The 21,061-nt window shown below is 36.5% G+C and overlaps 1 protein-coding gene and 2 non-coding genes across 5 annotated transcripts in view; 2 read left to right on the top strand and 1 right to left on the bottom strand.

The window, feature by feature from the left end:
- The window catches only part of LOC122534080, a 98,917-nt gene that overhangs the window by 44,661 nt on the left and 33,195 nt on the right, over positions 1-21,061 (bottom strand). For all 3 annotated transcript variants that reach the window (XM_043664395.1, XM_043664385.1, XM_043664403.1), the window contains one exon: positions 17,450-17,595. In XM_043664395.1, coding sequence (XP_043520330.1) covers positions 17,450-17,594 — 145 coding nt within the window. In that variant the 5' untranslated portion in view covers position 17,595. The remainder of the gene's footprint in view (positions 1-17,449; positions 17,596-21,061) is intronic.
- On the top strand, positions 14,251-14,322 carry Trnae-cuc. Its single transcript has one exon. It is a non-coding gene; the product is annotated as a tRNA-Glu (tRNA).
- Positions 16,530-16,601, top strand: Trnae-uuc. The gene has a single exon. It is a non-coding gene; the product is annotated as a tRNA-Glu (tRNA).

Raw genomic sequence — 21,061 nt, 5'->3', positions numbered from 1 at the left:
CATCGTGGATAATATAAATCGCTGTATAAATTAGCGAGGAGCATGAACAAAGTGAAACTGAGTCGCGAAAGATTAGAGGGATGTTGTTTGTCATTCGTACATACAACTGTGTTTCCTGTACGAAATTATACAGAATTATACAGAATTATATGAGAAGAGTGATTGCGCGCTTTTAGGTTTAAGTGGGACAAATATCGAGCTAATGGAATGCGGAATATGTTTTTAATTTAAAGGAAAATTAATCGAAGTTTGGTGATTACAATGGACAAAGGATAGATAAAAATTGACCTGGCTGACAACGAAAGTTTTTTACAAGACACTATTTTATTAGTTTTTATTTTTTACTAGTTTTAGGGCAGAGCTGGCTAACTGGCAGCCCGCGGGGCCCTTGCCCCCACTTTTCTGATTGTTAGCGCTATCCCCTCCACATCGATCTCCCCACTACATTGAAATTTCCTCGCCGTGCATAAGTGGAGGGGATAGCGTTGGCGAAAGTGGGAACAAGAACCGCCAGTCACGCTCAGTTTTAAGGAATTAGAAATGCGTAATTATTTATTTTGGGGAAAGTTATAAAAAATAAAGTTAGTAAATCTCGTTGGTCAGCGTTGTTTTCTGCGAATGATGATGAAATGAGGATTCAGAAAACAAACCAATTATGTGAATTGAAAAAAAAATGATAAAATTGTTGTAACACAGGAGCAACAATCGACAATCCGTCGATGCTTCTATAGTAAACAGACACAGTGAATCCCATTAATATTCCAACATTAAATATGGAAATTATCGCAATTGTGTAAAACTAAATCGTACAAAATAATAAACTTGGGCTGATTTTAAAGCTTGAAGCCTCTGCTTTCAAAGTATATTACTTGTTTCATAACGGTTCGTTTTCATATTGATATTAGTGAAGATACTTCTCTTCTTGAAAATGTTACACATTATCATAGTCTACTATCTAAAAACGTTGGACAATTTTTTTCACAACTGGATCTACTATGGATTTGCTTCTTCGCTTCAGTATGTACACGCTAGGATGATTACTCTAAAAAAAAAGAGAGAAAATATTCAGCTACTTGCTATTTTACCTAGCCACGAATCTCAACGAAGTTTCGTTCACTTGCATCCCTAACAAGAAAAGCCCATCAGTCCGAAAACCGCGGCTTTGACGAAAAACAACCCGTTGATACAGCAACTCTGTACTTCTTATCCGAGAGAGAGAGAGAGAGAGAGAGAGAGAGAGCCTTCGGCAAATTCCACAGATGCGACAGAACTGAATTTCCCGTGACCGGGGAAATTAGCATCACTTTCAAACTGGGGAACGAGGCTGGCTAGGAGAGGTTGAAACGATCCATGTGTGACGAACGGTTCAGGATTGATCGAACGCGAGGCCTTTGTCGAAACCCGAGGCCGAAGTAGCGGTTCTCTCTAACGAAAGAGAACACGCGAAAATTAGAAATCGCCGTCGGGTAGAACAACCCGGGCCTGGCCATTGACTAGCCAGTTGCGCCGGCCAGGCAAATATTTAGTCACGGCGTGGCGGGTGCGAGCGCGGACGGCAAACGACGAAATAAGGACGAGAAGCCATTAGGCCACTATCTTGCTCACTGGGGGCTAGAGCAGCAGAGAAAAAGAAAGAGAGAGGGAGAGACTTGGCCCTCTCCAATCCTCGAGCAAAGCCGGCGCCAAAGAGGTGAGCCAGATGAGGCCACCTGGCTGCCGGCATACCGCTGTAAAATATGCCTCGCTTTACACGTCACTCTCTCTCTTTTTCTCTCTCTCTCTTTTTTCTCCCCTTCTCTCCCTCTCTCTTTTCTTCACCACGCTCGCTATGGTATAACAGGGGCGGAAAAAGCTTTGATAGAAGGGTCGATTGTTCGAGACCGGGCGATTAAAATCCCAGGGTGAAATGTAAGAATTCTGCGGGCTTGAATGGATACGGTAAATCTCATTGTCAGTGAAATAGGGATAGTTGGAACGAGGGATTGAACGTGGTTTCTTTTTTAACACTTTAAGGTGAGAACGTGCATTTCGAGAGCGTGCTCAATTATTTTCAAGCTGCGACAGCGGGAAAGCAGCGCAAGTGGTTTTAAGTTTAGTTAAGAAATAAATTATGAACGACGAGATTTTCTACAGTTGACTCTCGCAAATCATAATTTACATTTGAAAAATAAAATATGAGTGTCGCTTCGTTGCACTGTTTCGGCAAAAATTATGATACATTATTATTACAATATAAATTGTTACAGGTTGTATAAAATTACGTTAATATTGTATATTGTATACAATGTGTATGATAAAAACAAATAATCACAAAATAATTGATTACAATCTTCCCTTTTTGTCCCAAGGCATTCTAAAATTACGAATATGTTTTTTTGTTTTTTTACTTTAACAGCAAATGCAAAGTTTCGTCTTACTAAATAAACATCGGAAACGATTGTAAAATGTTGAATGTTGCAAATATATTTTATTTCTGAAAAAAAAACCAATTTCATTGCTTGAGCAGTCGCTGCTTTTTTTTTTTTTAAATAGACACGATCAATCGCCACTTGAAAACTACATTTATGACAAATTTCAAAATCGGTGATACTTTTCATTTCTTGTTCAAGCGTGACACGAATGTCTCCCTCTACACTAAAACTACCATAAGTCTGGCTGGAATGAGAATTTTTCTCTTCCCCGAGAGGAGACAAATATTTTCACTCATGCTGGACAAACTAATTTCCCTCCGTGTTACAAGATCACCGGATGAAAAATAACGAAATAGGCGAACGAGGCCGCACGATGCTGGCACGATCGTTAATGAGAAAAGACGATTTTCAGCGTGTAGGATTCGAGACGAGCGCATCTCGGGGTAATTAATGGTCGAGATAGAACCGGCAGGCACACAGGGCAAATCCATACCGTGCGGCAAGTTGCGCAGCCAGATAGACGAAGAGAGATCAAGAGCACAACTCGAACACGAACGCGATGTCTCTATCCGTTTGGCAAAGCCACGTTACGAATTCGAGTTGCCATTATTGAAGGAACGGTCACTGAGTTACCGGCACAATCGCTCTTGCTTGTACTTTGGGAACAATGTACACAGCGATGGTACGACCGAGCGACGATTTGATATGGACCAAACTTGGATAAATTTTATTGGACGACGATCATAACTTGGATGACAACTTTGGATAATTTCGTTTCACGAAATGATATTAATAAAGGAAGTTTTATATTATATTGGTAAGAAAATAAATTTCATTTGAAATTTGTGGTGAAATGGATTGTATAGAATCGAACGATGATTTATGAAATTCTACTCAATAACAATCGCAACGAATGATAACTCGAAATAATATCAATAAAGAATTTTTATCATACTGAGAAATAGTATTGTTGTAGGAAAACAAATTTTATTTCTGCTGAAATAGGCGATGTACAATCGAACTTGGATAAATTCTACTAGACGACAGTCATAACAGATGGCAACTTTAATTAATTTCATTTTTCGAAACAATATCAATGAAGAATTCTTATCATACTGAGAAATAGTATTGTTGTAGGAAAACAAATTTTATTTCTGCTGAAATAGGCGATGTACAATCGAACTTGGATAAATTCTACTAGACGACAGTCATAACAGATGGCAACTTTAATTAATTTCACTTTTCGAAACAATATCAATGAAGAATTCTTATCATACTGAGAAGTAACATTGTTGTAGGAAAACAAATTTTATTTCTGCTGAAATAGGCGANGTACAATCGAACTTGGATAAATTCTACTAGACGACAGTCATAACAGATGGCAACTTTAATTAATTTCATTTTTCGAAACAATATCAATGAAGAATTCTTATCATACTGAGAAATAGTATTGTTGTAGGAAGACAAATTTTATTTTTGCTGAAATAGGCGATATACAATCGAACTTGGATAAATTCTACTAGATGACAGTCATAACAGATGGCAACTTTAATTAATTTCATTTCTCGAAACAATATCAATGAAGAATTTTTATCATACTAAGAAATAACATTGTTATGGGAAAACAAATTTTATTTCTGCTGAAATAGGCGATATACAATCGAACTTGGATAAATTCTACTAGACGACAGTCATAACAGATGACAACTTTAAATAATTTCGTTTCACGAAATAATATTAATAAAGAGTTTGTCATACTACATAAGTAATATTACAAGAAAAGAAATTTTATTTTAAATATAAAAATTTGACTTTTAGGCGAATTTTCTGGTTTCAAAAATTTTTCTACCATAGTTTAAAAACTACGAGAAATCTATACTACTTAATCTAGAAATTAAGAGAAATCATGAATCTTGTCAGACGAATATTTGTTTCCATCAGTTCAAGTCGATGTATAATAATTTTACAGGAAGTGTAGTCATTTCACGAGAACAGGTGTAGTCATTTCTTGTCTTCGACAGGTAGAATTGTTTAAATCGACGCTGTATTTCGGTCGATCAATCAATAACCAACGAGCACGTTCATCCTCGCCGCGTGCTAAATACTTTGATACAGTTAGTTCGTGTCAGAAATGCAAACTAATTTAGCCTTCGAACTTCGATATAGCCTTATCGCGAGGAATTATTGCCGAAATATATATCTCATTGGAACGCTGTGCGCAATATTGAAGTTCCTGCTCTCTATGAATTTAATTAACAATCGGAATGCAAATGACATCAATCCTAGTTGGATACTGTTCGATTGTTCGTAAGACGAGAACCAATCGAATTTCTTCGTGAAAATTACCGATCATTTGCCACAAATGTGGAAATTCTACACCTGAATCGTGGTTGGTTGAGACGAAAAGGAATGATTTAATTAGTTGAAAATTAGTCGAAGTTACTGAGATTAAAAGTACGTAATAAAATGAGATTTATTTCTTTTTTTTCTTCCTCAGTTTTAAACGGTCCTCACTCTACGATATGATTTTTCGTGTGACGAAATTTCCGAATGACGTAGTATTACTTTCGAGTTGCAATTCTGCACCTTTAAATTTCCAATATAATTCTGCTTTGTTCAGGGGAAACAAAGAAACTTCTCGTTACAAACGCGTGCACTGCCGACTTTTTATCCATTTATGGGGGATTTAGATGTATAAAAATGCATGAAATGCGCATGAAACGCGGTGGAGTGAGAAGAGAATGAAAAATTGTCGTGCAATTTTTATATTTTCCAGTAAATTGTTACATTTACAATTGTATTTTTCGTAACTATGAAGTTTCAAATTATTAAATTTATTAAAATTTATTAAATTAAATTCCTCTCCTTTACAACGATCCCTTGAAACTTGTTTTACGATTTTTCTTTTTCTATTGAACGCATCAAACTCTGTTTGGAGTCTACTTTTTGAATTAAACTCTCACAAAAATGTGAATTCGTACAAAAATCTACGCAATCTGCGAACGGATGTGGAAATCCCACATCGCAAGTTGGGACAGAGGGAAAAACTTTCTTGAACGATTTAGTTTTAGGAATGGACAGGAATGGACACGTTCATTGACAATTCCACGCTGCGAGCGTCGTTAAAAATCACGAAGTATTAAATAAAACGGAAACAAGAGGCGAGAGGCGGCGGATGTTGAGTCACCCTTGGCACGTGCCTCTTTTCAAAACTGATTTCTCCTTCGTTCGAATCTCTGGTCACATATTTCAGGGCTCATTGGCATAATACGAGGTGGCATTGATATCGAGCACGGGGTTAGGGTCGCAATCGCGCACCGAATGGAACAGCGTGTTCGCGTTGAATTGTATAATTCTATCCTCGTTTCGTCAGTGGCACATTATTCGAATGATTTTCATATCTGTTTGTTTCATTTCTTCTTTTTGTCTTCGCTGAGGAGCACAATTGCACGATGGATAAATCGTTAATTTACAACTAATGCATGTGAAATAAATTAAACTATTATATATACTAAATAATATATAAATTAAACTAATATATATTATAAAAATATAATATAATAAACTTAATAAATTTAAAATAAATATAATATATAAATGTAATAATAAAAATAAATATATATAAATATATAAAAATATAAATAAATATAAATAAAATATAATATTATTATAATATAATTAAAATAAAATATAATATATAATATATTATAAACTTATACAAACTAATATTATATATATATATATTAAATAAATCAAACTAGTATAATTTAAATTAATTTAATTTAAATGATTTTACAATTTAAACTAATGTAAAAAAGGATCGTGCAGAGTGGAAAGGAAAGTTTAGCTAAGTTTATAGATGAATTCTACAGAATTTTAAGAGTTCGTTGTAAAATTTCAATCTCCCATACTATACTGGATTTAATTCCGTGAAAAAAAAAATTGTTTAATGCCTCTCTAATGAGACCAAGTGGATCTTTATACGATTTCTTCTGATATTACGACTAATGAAATTAGAATTATATAGTTTTCTATATACAGAGTATAGTTCAATAACAGAATATTAGACCTTTGATAGATTGAAACGTTAAATAGAGAAAATATCAAACGTAGCGCGTGTGTTATAGATAAATTGATTACTATTTATTTATTCAATTCAATCAATTTGTTACTTATTGCTTTTCATTATTTATTTGCTTGTTCATTCGTTTCACGGTCTTCTGATTTCAACACGTGCGTAATATTTAACCGATACATTGAAATCGCAATTTCCCTATTCGTACAAAATAAACGGTTCTTCAAACTGGGAAATTATTTTCCTTTCTTTGTCGGAGAGACATCTCTGTTTCGAAAAAGGAATTTTCACTCTGAAGAGACGATAACTCCTTGTGTGTTTTTAAAACTCGTAGAAAAACCGAAAGGCGCGCTATTCCGAGCGTTTGATCACGTTTCAAATTTACGTTGACGCATTTTCGTCGTTTACGACTTTGTCTCTCTCTCTCTCTCTCTCTCTCTCTCTTTTTTCTTTTCCATTCTCGTTAGCTCCGGCGTACATACAGAAATGTATAAAATATGGCATCGAGATAACGCCGGAGTTTTTCATTCACTTAGCGCGGCCGATATTTCATGCGAGTCGCGGCGCGCAAGAAAAATGTTTATTGGAAAACATGAAAAATTGATCTCCTGCGCGGCAGTTCTGGCAAGCTGTTAAAACACACCGTTGCGTGAAAGGCGTGTTTCGCATCGAATTGAGAATACCCGAGAACGAGATGTGTATCTAACGAGAACACAAAGAGCGAAGTGATAAAAGCTGTGTAATTGCGTGGAGAAAAATATTGCGAGTGAAACCAAAAGCGTTTTAATAACGCATGAAATTGTAACAAAAATTACAGCGCAGGTTTTGCAAATCAAATTCACCGTGAGTCAAATTTAGCCTTTTGTAAATCAAATTCAGCCTTGTGGCTGACAAATACAACGAAGTAATACAACGTCATTTTTTTTTTTTTTTTTTTTTTTGGTGTTTACATTTTTACTTGCAGTTGCTCGAAAATTTTTTATCTCTGTCCCCATTTTCTGCAATTATTCATTGAAGAAGCTTTCTCAAATATTAAATTTTCAGCAAGAAATATTTTGGCCGATCCTTCAAACCGTGAACATTTAGTGGGTGTTATTAATCACTCTGTTGCAACTATCACTCCTACAGATTCACGTACGTCATAATTATATTATATTATATATAAAACTACCCCTATAAAACTGTGCAGTTATAGATGAATCTACACATGTGTACATAAATACATTCAGCGTTAAATAAATATTTTATGTGAATTTTATTCCATTTTGTGTCATCTTTTGTTTAGATATTATCACATATGTGTACTATAAAATTTTTATTTCGGGGGAAAATTGATAATAATTACTCTCCGGATTTTATTTTTATTATAATAACTTAAGGAAACAAGTCTGTAGAAAAATTTTATTTGCCCAAAGGGTGAGCTTTATTTGCAAAAAGTGGAATATGGTCTGCAAATTAATTTGGAGTGCAAAGCCTACATATAAAAAAGTTGTAATATGCTTGCAATATTTAAATGTAGAGAAAGAAATGTAGAAAAAAAATAAAACTCGTGTTTTTAATAAATTTGACTCGAGAAAGAAACAAACTATTGTATCACATATAAACATGCGTAATAAGTTTTCGTTTCTAATAATTACTGCGTTTGTTACAACCACGAGCGTTCAGTTTTAAAATTGAAAGGAAGAGAGTGACCAAAAAATGGAACGCGTGTGCATTTTGAGCGACACCGCAAGGAAAGGCAAACGTAAATATGGCAAGCTCTGAGTCAACTTCATTTGTCGGGATTACCACGTACAAATTGCTCTTCATCCAACGCTGTACAATCACAACACGTGCTTGGCGTACGTGTTTAATTCCTGTGTACTCGATAATTATGAATTTAGATATGGCAAACAAGCAATACGGGTCATTACAATCGATGCACAAACATTACGATTAACGCTAGAACTACCGGCAATTAAAATGTAAAATTTCCATCAGAAATGTTAAAGTAAAAAAGAAAAAAAAAAAAAAAGAAAAAACTTTACATTGTAATGAAGTTAAAAAATTATTTAAATCTCTAGAAATACTTTGTTCTTCGTCTGTAAAATGTCCAACAAAAAATACAAACTGGTTATTTTGATCATTTTAGTAGTTCTAGTGTTAATCATCAGACCTGCTGTTGTCTCTCATTTATACGTATTTCAATGAAATGTAACAACGTTTAAATATTTTTTAAATTGTTATTCAAATTAGGTACCGTGAGGCACCGAAAATTTCATTTCATAATATTTATCATTCTGTTATCTAATTTGATATTAGCCGAGACGGATAGATAACAAGAAAAATACTGAAAATTTGATAAATTATCAATATAATGCGCAATAATCTACATACAATTTTATCTACTTTCAATAAAATTATTTAATAAATACAAAACGACATATTTACACATTTATTTACCTACAACAACCTACCTAGACAATATATAATTTTCAATACAAAACAACCAAAATACTGAGAAAATGTGATAAATTATCAAACACACGAAAATCGTCGTAACGAACCGCGTTTGCACAACAAATAATCCACATACCTGTCATACTGGCTAATCTCCAAGAATTAAAATGAACCAAACGCGGCGATGACACGTTCCCTGCCCTCTCTGGGAATGTTCGAAATAAAAAAAATCTTGCCTGCAGTCTAACCATCGAAATAGATATGTATGTACGTCGCGAAAGAAGAGGAGCTCCTCGAAGGACGGGAAGAAGCCAATTTATCACGGCACTTTCCACTTGACCCGCTCGACGCGGAGCAAACCTCTGACAACGCGGGCCCCACGTTTGAAAACGTTGTACGAGAATTTCGCCGAGTCGCGACAAAGTGGGCGTGGTGTGCGCGTCTTTGAAAAAGCGGATAACGAGAAGCGGCATGGCACGACTTCGATAAAGCCTTCGAAAAAGGGCTGCTCATATGTCGGGATTACGCGGCCGCTCCACGTTTTCATCCCTATCGAGAGCAGCTCGAACCCCCCTTCCAACGGATTTTCGTCGCTGTTTACAGAACACCGTCAAAAAATATCAGAAAATATCAGGTACGAACGAAGACACTTCTCACGTTTCCTACAGGATGGAAAGAAAAGTTTGTTCGTGGTTAGACGAACTCTATACCTTCGATTTGATGGAGATGCCTCAAAATTCACTTTGAATTAAACGTTTTTTTTTTTTTTTTTTTTTTTTCTTTCTGCATTGTATTCTACTCGTCACGAAGGTAAAAGGTCGCAACCTAATAGTTCTCTTGAAAAATGGTAAAAAAATTTGTTAATCATTTAACGCTAAGGACGCGTGCAGCGTTCTAACAGCGACTTTATGATTCTGGTCTACGTGGATGTCTTGTTTTAACGTAATTTTTCTATTTGGTTTCATTAACATTTCATTTATCCATAGTTGCAGCAGTGTGAGTCTAAATAATCAAACGTTTTGTTAACATTATTCGAAATGCAAGCATTGATCCACGCGCTCGCAGTGTTAAATTGCCATTTTTCAAAAGAAATATTTCGATCTATGGTTCCTTCGTGATGAGTATATTTTCCATACGATGGAAAAGAAAAATTTTGACCCTAAAATTCAAGGTGAAGGTCAATTTCTTTACACGTATCTCTATCAAATCGAAGGATTTCACGGACAAACTTTCCTTTCCATCCGTACATTCGTGTGTTTCGCATGCTGCGAGCGCAAATTTCGCGTGCCAGGTTACCTGGTGGTTATTGCCACGTTTTCGGCGGTTCTGTGATTGTTTGTCCTCGCGTTGAGAGCGATCCGCGCGACAAAGCGAGAGCCACCCATCCGTTTTCACCCCTGCCGCCAGCCTACGTATAATTCCGGCTTTGTCACGCGGCGGCGAGGTACAATCACAATGATGCATTCCCCCGGCGAGGCGAGTTACGTCGGAGGGCACCTGCTGCATTTCTAACGACCATGTTACGCACAATCTGGTTACACGATCTTTATGCCATTGTGGCGCTTAGCAAAATATCCCCTTCGTGGATACACACGTAGTGCGAAACTCATGCGTCTGGCTTTGCGCGCGTCTCGAGCTTTCGTTTGTTAGATTGCTTTCCGCGGGACGATAATTCAACTAGTGGTAGTGAAATGTCTGCCAAGTTTCTTTTTCGCGTGAATCAGAGATCCTCTCTTTAACATGTTGCGCTGGAATGACGTGCCAATTGCAACATTTTCTCAGTTTTAAGTATATTTAAATATACTTAATATTTTATACATTATATATATTTATTTATTTATCATAGCATATTATATAACCCAGGTAAAACAAACGACATCATGTCGACGAGTTCAAAAGGAAAAGAAAGCGACGAATTATTGTGTACGGTTCGGTCACTCGTTATGGTCCGCGAACCGATTGCCAGCGCAAGGAGTTAAAATAATAATTCCAATATGATAATTTAAAGTAATAATTCTTCGTTGAGGAATTGTATTATTTACGAGATAATAATATCTACAATCATATACGAGGAGAATAGGCTACAACCACTTGCCAACTCAAATAATCTACGCTGGAACGAGACCAAAGTTTGGAAGTCAAATACCGTGACTTCGCGCGATGTTGAACAGATGTATAAATGCTGATGCTTGAATACGTAGTTACCAACCGAGTTTAAAGAATCAGAAAACTCAGTGAAATGAAACGAATTCTTTTGGTTCGAAGTAAGAAACAATTATGCAGCTTCGATGGAACTTGATTGTGATGATGAAAGACATTTTTAAGACGTTCGTGATTTTCATAAAAGAACACGCTTATGAGACATCAAATCATTAACCACTTTTAGGATCAAGGATTAATGCAATAAATATAAGGACATAAAGCAGTAAATGCATCATCACTTCCAATAAATCTGAACACGAGTTCAGATTGTTTGGTCTCTAGTGAAAAAAGCAGGAGAATGTTGTACGATGTTATCTTTCTAACAGCTTTTGGACACTGACAATTTTTCTTTTCTTTTTTTTTTTTTTTTTTTCTCCAAGCACATATGGCGTGCTATAGATATCGTAAGATAAGCTGTACGCAATGTCAAACGGATCAAGATAGTAATGCAGGTAGTATCGGTTGAAATTCATATCAATTTTCTAACACACATTTCGAAGACTTGTCGGAAATATTATATTCAAGAACCTTGTGAAAGAACAGAATTCTCATCTCAATTTATTTCAACCGCAATCTAAATGACGGACAAACACCCACGTTGAATTTTTGCGAGTTCAAATTGATGCGAGATTTACGACAGTTCTCTCCGTGTATTAAGTTGGCATTACTTCTGGAAGATTAACCCTCAAGTAGAACTATCTCGTTTTTTGCCATGTTACTTTCCGTTTAATGTCTTTGCCATCGATTTTGCAATTGCACGCTCCGTGTAGCGCCGTCCATTTCTGAATGCTATTAAGAACACAAATCCAAAATTCGTCGACTTTTCACTTCTGCGCCGTTGTTAGAAATTCGTCGTACCACGTTCTGACACTAGACCTATCAAAATATAAATTTCAATTTCGACCAATTTATAATTTTCTTGACAAAATTTGCAATTTCGCGGACTTACGTTGCTGCATTTTTTCAAGAGAAAAATATTTTTTTGTAAAATATTTACGTTCATCATTTTCTACTCATTGCATTCTAATTTTCATACTCCGGAAGTAAAACGACGAATTTAAGCAATTGTCACGTTGCGAAGAAGCAATTTGTTCGAACAACAAAAACCGTACCCAGTCAGTTGGTATAATCGCCGAGACCCGAATCGTTCCCAAAATGCCTTCGTGCCGGAAGAATCGGAATGGGGAAGTTTCAATTGGGATACGCTACGTGCTGTAGAACAGCAGCTGGAATCTGGAGTAAACGCGAGAACGCTTGGAAACCGCCACAATTCCTCGATCGTGATGGTCGCTGGCGATCTACGGCCTGGATGCAAGGACAAATCCTTGGCATCCGAGGCTCGAGCTCCCTGTCAGGTAGGCTCTTGTGCGATACTCGTGAGCCGTGCTATGCTATGAACGGTGGCATCGCATTCGCATGCAGGATACCTCTTGGCAATTTCAAACGCAGGAGCCGGGAGGCCGGGATTGCCGACATTGTAAACACGCTTATTAACTCGTGCACGCGAGTCAAGAACCACCAGGTTAAAGCGTATTGAGGTAACGCGCATAATCTAGCGCGCCGCGCCGCTTTGTGACCAGCTCTGTAGAGTGTACTGGCTATTCATGCGAGCCTGCTACGTTTCTGACTGTAATACCACTCCTCACGAATTATTTTTGCAAATCTGCAGAGTTGATGCCTCGCGCGATAAAAACGTGTTGGTTTCAGTATTTCTTTCGATTCGAGGATTAGGGTTGATAAATGATTGTTTGACAGTAGCAAATAAAAGTATTCTTTATTTGTGATCGATGAGAATTTTATTCAGCCACGGGCTGTAAAATTTTCATCGAGAAGCCAATATTTCCAGAAAGATGGGATAAATATTTGTTTGCTTAACTTTTGAGGCGTTTTACTTCATTTCGAGGCAAGTGGGTTTGCTGTAAAATTGAGAAGAATTATAATGGACCGACAACGTTTTCTGGTTGCTTTTTTAAACAAATATATTTTGTTGTAAACATTTGTTGCAAAATTGTAGTGTTTCATAGAAAATCATATGTAATTACAATTTTGTAACAATTTCGTTTTTTTTTTCACATTCTGAAACGTCTTAAAGTAACGAACATGTTTTCTTTTTTTTTGTTTTACCTAAATTTTAACAGCAAATGCAAATTTCTTTTTACTACATGCCGTCAAACAAAAAAAAAAAAAGCTATCTCTTCATGACGAGTATACTCGACGTAAAACATCGAAAGGGTTAATATGCATTATTGATTTAAAGAAGAATTGTGTAAAAATAGCAACACTTGACACGCTTTTTAAGGAACGTTAGTGAGTTCATTATTCTATCAAACCCTAGTAAAATGTTAGACTGTCGTATGTGACAATTTAATAGACGTGTCTCTGTATTGCAGGCTTACAAGTTCTCATTGAACGAACGTCCAGTTGTTCGAGTCACGTATTGAAATCTACATTTATTTGAATTCAGACAGGTTTGCGTTTGTGAATTTTTCAACAGGCAGGCTGAAAGTTCAAGTTCAGACATTTGCATGACAAGTGCTTGCGAAATATCCGTGCATTTCAACTTTATAGACTATGAGGATTTTTCAAACCTCTAATAAAGATGTTACTCTTATTTATTAACATGTTGACTGTTACGGTTTTGTCTAAAATGAAACGAACATAAACGGAAAATGTTTCTCGTTTTCGTGCTTTATTGTAATATAATATCCTATTTATTAATTAAATATCTTGTCCCATAGATGAAACATGAAAGTTTCTTGCGTAAAAGAAACTAGTATTTTAGAAAGAACTGTTTTGCAAAAGAGTTTCTGACTTTTAAAAATATACTACATTAAGCTATTGTTCATATTTGGTTCGTGAAACTAAATATGCAACAGCGCGATGAACTTCAATTTAATTTTGATACTACTTGCTTTTAAAGCAAGATGGCGACCTTTATTTCCGATTAATGAAAAGGTGATTAAATATTAAAATTTGTAATGATAATTAAATGATGTTAAAATTAAATAAAGAGCAAATGTACGTTTACCACGATAATTTTGTTAATTGTACGTAATATATAACAACAGAATTTAACATTAATAATTTCCTACAACTCCACAACCCTTCGAAAGGGTTAATATCTCCGGTATGGTCTAGTGGCTAGGATACCTGGCTCTCACCCAGGAGGCTCGGGTTCGATTCCCGGTACCGGAAATCTTTTTTTTTTTTTTTTTAGAAAAGATCCAAAGTAAATAGAATATTTCTCTCTTGTAAACAAATCCATTTATTTGTCGTTCTTCGTGAATTATATTGTTATATAAGAGCCATAACAAACAGTTGATTGCGTATAAAAATCCTCCTATCTAAATAAGCTATAAATGGGGAAGCGGGAACAGTTCATTCATTCGTCTACACGACAAATTTAGGTTTTCACAAAAGCGACAAGTGGAATCGACTCCGAGCAAACGTAACAAATTCAGTGGTAAGAAACATCGGTAAAATCATAACCATAATACGGCAATATGGCAAAAATTTCCTTGAAACCGGATCGAGGAAATAAAAAGAATTGCCAAGGAAGACATATTCTATAAATCAAACCTATCCTAGACCTAGAACCTTAGGAGTATGATTCCCCACAGGCTTCTCCCACGCCACGTAATCTCATTAAACCACGATTCATCCGAGAATTAGCATAGAACGGAACGGTGCACGCTTGTTATCAGAGTGAGGAAAGTAGAATTCGAAAGTAGACGCCTCTCGAGAGAAGAGAATGCATCGCGGGAGGCAAGGAAAGGTTGCAGACGCAACGGTACCATGACGGTCACGTTTCTCCACGCCCTGTGATTATTGAATATTTAACGTCGGCTGCACGACGTCTGACCTCCTGACTCGATCGTGCAAACCGTAATCGGCGTGATCGTGCGATTTAACAGCTCTGAATAGCCTTTGTCCCGAGATTTAGTGCCATCGATCCGAACCCAGCGTTCCCAAATCTCCATAATATTACGTTCCGCTTTCCATTTCGTATCATATCGCGTCGTCGCCGCGCCATGTTTGGACACACGCCATTCAAATTGTGCAGCACACGCGTATTAGACTCGCGTTGTATCTTCGACGATAAATTAAATACTCGAATGAAACTAATTCCGCGCCAAGTGGGTGCTTGTGACAACCGATCAGTAATTTATTATAGAATATTTCGTGAATTTTGCGGAACATACACGTTGACGGTACTTTATAGTATATAATAGAAGAATTAAAATTAAAAATTAAGAAGCTGATATTAAATTGAAACAAAATAAATTACACTAAATCAAATACACTAAATAAAATATACTAAATTACACTAAATGAATTACACTAATATACATTAAAAAGTTTCCAACAACGCGGAAGATTAGATGTTGCGTAGCGTCCAACGCGTGTTAACACGAATATATAGGACTTGTTTGTGTTGATAAAATTTTCAATTCTACTTCTGTTTCAAAGAGACAAAGAAATCAGAATTACAAGTTACATTGTTAACCGGCAGGAATTGATGATTCGTAGATCAGGTCAAGTTAAACGACGAAACGTACGTCCATTTGAAATTCTCACGAGTGGATACATCCGGATTACATTTAGGTCTAGTAATAATTTACAGGATTACAAGATACTTTTAGTATCCCTCGACTAAATGACTGCAAAGTACACGAACCGTGGCCTGGTACAACTTGGGCCAAGTGGAAAGAAGTCCTAAGCACCTGGGAAAGTCGCTTCAGCGCCACGCGCTTTAACCGATTTAGACAATAGGCCCTTGTCCAACGTCCCTGCTTCAGGGAAGGCCACTTAGGGGAGCTATAAAAGCGAGGGTCGTAGAGAATCTTGTATTAAAAAAGAACCGAGGACTCGGCCATCAGATGTAAACCAAGAATCCCAAGAGTCGAGGACGCAAATAAAGTCCAGGCCATCAAAGGAGATATTTCGTGTATTAATTCTACAAGTAACAAAAGAGGAATATTAAAATGTCTTTATTAAACACAAAGAAAAAAAAAAAAAAAAAAAAAAAAAATAGGGAAAAGGCTTGTTTGTCCATTGGATTCAAAGCGACATTATCGATGATATTTAATAATTCTCTGTGAGTGAACTAGGTTAATTTATGTTAAAATTAGAATGTTTATTCACATTTCACAGTTTTCGCTGCACATATTAGACAACTTCTCATTTAATGAAATGTGTACGTCCTCTTTCGGTACGAAGAGACATTCCAATCTTACATATTTTTTTCTTATTAATAATGGAAATTTATTTTTCCCATTTCTTGGTTTCTTGAAAATTTATCATTTTTTTTTTTTTTTTTAAATGATACATTTATTGACACACATATATAAAATAAAATTATTTCACAAGTTTATGGAAATCTGAAGCATGTTCCATCAGGATCCGGTATGGTCTAGTGGCTAGGATACCTGGCTTTCACCCAGGAGGCTCGGGTTCGATTCCCGGTACCGGAATTTCTTTTTTTTTCATTTTCTTTTTTTTTTTTTACTTTCCTAAACAACGTTATATCTTTATCGTTCGCATAACACAACTTTAGCTTAAAACGTATTTTATCAAAGTGTCGTTAATAAATAAAAGAGAAAAGAAGATATTCCGTACTTTTCGATAACAGAAATTCGATCTCATATCGATGCTGCGATCTTCTTATACCTATTAAATAACTAACTGAGTTACTTAACATTCATTTATTACCGGAGACATGCTGAAACAATGATTTGTCTTGACTAATTTAAAGGACTATTTCAATCACTGTGACAAAGAATCATCGCCGATACCATCTTCCCACTTTACGTACAATATATACAGGACGAGGTTTGGTTTTTTGTATATAATCGTCTTGTTTTTTGTAAAAATTTTCTTATAATGTTTTCCGTTATATTGCTACTCTTACGTACTTTTTTCGAAGCAAGAGTTATAGTCGGAAGCGTGTAGTCTAAGAGCGTCCCAAGAATATATTGATTGCTCCCTCACTTACCGTGCTTTCACAACTCTGTGTTTAACCTCTTGCGCTGGAATGACTTGCCACGCACGTCGAGAATTTTCTGCCCCAAATTGCGAAAAATTTTCTCAGTTTTAAGTATATTTAAATGTAACCCAGGCAAAACGTATGATAAATTTATTACTTCTTAATCATTTCTATTCAGTGATATCGTGCCGACGAGTTCAAGAGAAAGAAGAAAGCGACAAATTACTGTATACGGTTCGGTCACTCGTTATGGTCCGCGCAACCAGCTGCCAACGCAAGGGGTTGAGGATTTCCAGATAAAGTGGCTGTTCCTTGTCGAACAGGAGAGGAACTTACTTGAGAGAAAGAGGTCTTGGAGGGCCTGGGCTGCCTGGCACAGGAGAGCCCATGTCTCGGCAGCGGCAAGTCCTGTTCCTCGCAGAGCTAGTACATCTCCCGCTACTACGGCGAGGCCAGGTCCTCCGTTCAAGTCGGTTTGCATCCTGTAAACGACAAAATTCCACGAGTGAAAAAAAAATATGCAATCACACAACTGTACACTTGTACAATTCGACGTTTATTCAAAAGACCTGTCCGATAGTTCGTGTAGAATCGATTTGACTTGCGTCTTCGCTTCCGAGTGTCATTTATATCAGACAGCACCTTCATTCCTTTTAGGGATTTTTCAGTTCCCAGAATGTGAATTTTATTGTATCACCGACTATTGTATCTTTAACGTCTTTAAATAAATGATTGTATAAACATCAATGCGTCCGCAGTGCGTGTATTATAACCAATCGGGTTACACGCTTGAGGCATAGTTGCAAGATTCTCGGCATAGTTGGCAGTTTAGACGGCGGGTGTAACAGAGACTTTCAGTTTTCAAGGTAACACGTGTATCACTGTGATTAACAGTGTTAGAGGTTAGTTAAACCGCGAATTCTTGAAGTTTCGTAACTATCCTCTCTCTCTCTCTCTCTCTCTCGCTCTCTCTATGGTCAAACACGAGCCTTTGTGACGACTTAATGGACAAGTGTCGTGTTTAAAAGTTTAGCGGGGAATAGTTGGACGAGCTAGAACAACGTACTCGACAAAGGATTGGCCATTGAAGAACGATTCTCGCGAGGAAGTTTCGTGTTATTCGACGTAGAAATTAAAAAAAAAAAAAAAAAAAGATGAAAAAGCTCGCAACAATTACGCCGAAAATTTCGATCACACGAGGAGAAGTCGCGAAAGCTGGAAGCACGAGAATTATGAAACGTGTCGCGTTCGCGATCGGGATCGAATTAATTAAGAAATCACGCGTTTCGGGGCGTACGGCCGGCAGGCTGAAATGGAGCGGAAGGAACGAGACGAACAAAAGGGGACTGAAATAATCGAAGCTTCGTGGCCAACAAGCCCGATACATCCAATATGCACGCCCCGGCCTGTTTACACTCGTTTGTTCTCGAGCTGCGCGACACGTTGCTTCGATCCTGTGTTCCATCGTTCGCCGTGCCAGGCTCGGGCCTATTGTGCCCAGCGTTGGGAAAAATCGACGAAAATTTCGAGAAGCAACACACTCTTAGACTCTGTTTGAGAATCACAGAGTGCTGGTTTCATTGGTTTTGGGGAAATTCATAGCGAAACAGTGCTAGAATGTAATTAATTTCATTATAAATCGCAAATTGATTGTGTAATTTTTATGGCCGATTGTAGAATAGCTTGACTCTTTAGAGAAAGAAAATATAGCTGTAAAATGCACGATCTCTTGACAATTGTTTGTTCGACGTCGATTTCAAAATGGAGAGTCAAATTAGAAATTATCGTATGTATATAGTAAAGTTTACTACGTCAAACTACGGGAATTTAGCTAAATTTTAGCTAAACTTGCTGATGAGAATATCGAATCAACAACAGCTCTTGGAAGTATTTTTTTTTTTTTTCTTCTTTTGATTGAAAAAGATTTTTGAACGAACAAAATGAGACAATATTTTGTTTCTTGTGTAACATTCGCCTTTCATTCGGACACGGAAAAGCGCAGTTACTTAACCCTCCTTGAGTCTTAAAAATTCTGCAAATTGCGCTGGGAGAATGAATCCATTCTCGTGCGATAATTTAGAGTGCGTGCGCATTCGGGAAAAAGCAGCGGAGAGTCAGCTGCGAAAGGAAGAACGCGTGAAATTGGTCCGCGAGAACAGAGACACCTCGTGATTATATTCCGTTTCGTCGTCGCCTTTTACCTTAACAAATTTCAAAAAAAAATTTGGTAGGTATCTCGTTTCTTTCGCACTGTAAATAACAACGTTTTCCACAATGTTGGCAAAATGTTTTACGACCGTGAAATGAAAGAACAGCGAAACACATGCCGTGCAAATACTCGAGCCAGCAGTATTTCGTATACTGTGTGCGATATTCACAAGGTACGGTTCATACTATACATTTTCGTATCAATTCTTTATTTTAATTTTCAAATTAATTCTTTAATTGGTCGACGTTGGTTCCAATTTATGCGCTGCGCATCGAAGGTCCGAAGTCCGAGTAGCTCCAAAATGAAGAACCCATTGGCCTCGGTACGATCGATTTTTAATCAAACGCGAGGGAACCTTACACCCTCGCGGCACCCCCGAATATTTGCCACCGATGCGTGCAGATTTACCGACTGTAAATCTTCGCGTGTCAGCCTGAAAGACAGTCGACAGGTGGACCGACCATGGGTGAGGTAACGCGTGTCGACCGCGTTTTCCACTTGCCATCCCTCGTCGAAAATTCTCTTTCACCAGCCTCTCGCTCTGGTTTCACCGTTGCGCGGCCGCGAGTGCAATGAAATATTCACCTCGCGCGCTATTAAATAGTTTGGAAAATTTAACAGACGTCTATAGGCCTTGAATAATGCATCCCCATTTTTGCAACGATAAATCTCACCGGCGGAGGTACAAACAGCAAAATTCAATTACAATTTGATCGCGAAGCTTGGCAAACAGTCGCAAAGTTGTACGTAGCAAGCCGTGTAACATAAACGCACATAGTAATGGAAAATTGTCGATACTTTAGTGTTCAGTTTAGTGTTAGTAATTATACTTGAAGAAATAGTAGTGATATGTCTGGAGACAAGCTGAGTGTAACAAATTACTGCCAAAATGCGATAAAAGAAAGTGAAAAAAGTGAGAAGCATTTAGGAAGTTCTTTTTTTCGAGTTTTTTAAATGACGAAGTTGCATTTATAGATAAAATAAATTGTGCGTGTATATTATTATATATGCTATATGTTTGCAACCATGTGTTTGTAATGTATATAATTTATTATATATATATATTATAATAATATATTATGATAGTAACAATACTTGTATAATAATTATATACATTATACATTAAATTATACAATGTATATACAAAATATAATTTAATATAGAATGTATGTGTGAATAATGTACATAATGCACTATTATGTACATTATATTATTATATATAAATTATATGTGTATATTATTACTGTATACTGACGTATAATTTAATATAGAATGTATATGTGTATAATGTACATAATGCACTATTGTATACATTATATTATTATATATAAATTATATGTGTATATTATTATAGTATACGCACGTAAAATTTAATGTAGAATGTATGTTTGTGTTACATATATTAAATTATAATGTATATCATACGGATAAAATGTAATGTATTATTATACACGCATATAAATTACATTGTTAAATACACGACTGCAACGTCAATGCGTCCATTTGAAAACAAAACTGTTTAAATCTTTCTCGCTGTGTATCATCCAAACGACCGGAACTCTCCCTACGAAAAAAAGAAAAAAATATGAAATTGCACGAACCATCGATTTCCGCTGGTCGGCATATATTCGACCAAAGCGAAACAGCAACAAACACAGAAACACACGGAACAGCTAATCCGGGGACACTAATCTGTCCAAATTGCGGGCAAACTTTCGCAACAATCAGATCGTATACCA

The sequence above is a fragment of the Frieseomelitta varia genome, unplaced genomic scaffold, assembly GCF_011392965.1.
Source record: "Frieseomelitta varia isolate USP_RPSP 00005682 unplaced genomic scaffold, Fvar_1.2 scaffold_146, whole genome shotgun sequence".
NCBI lineage: Eukaryota > Metazoa > Arthropoda > Insecta > Hymenoptera > Apidae > Frieseomelitta > Frieseomelitta varia.
Note: the sequence above shows the minus strand (reverse complement) of the source record. Positions and strands in the feature narration are given on the sequence as shown.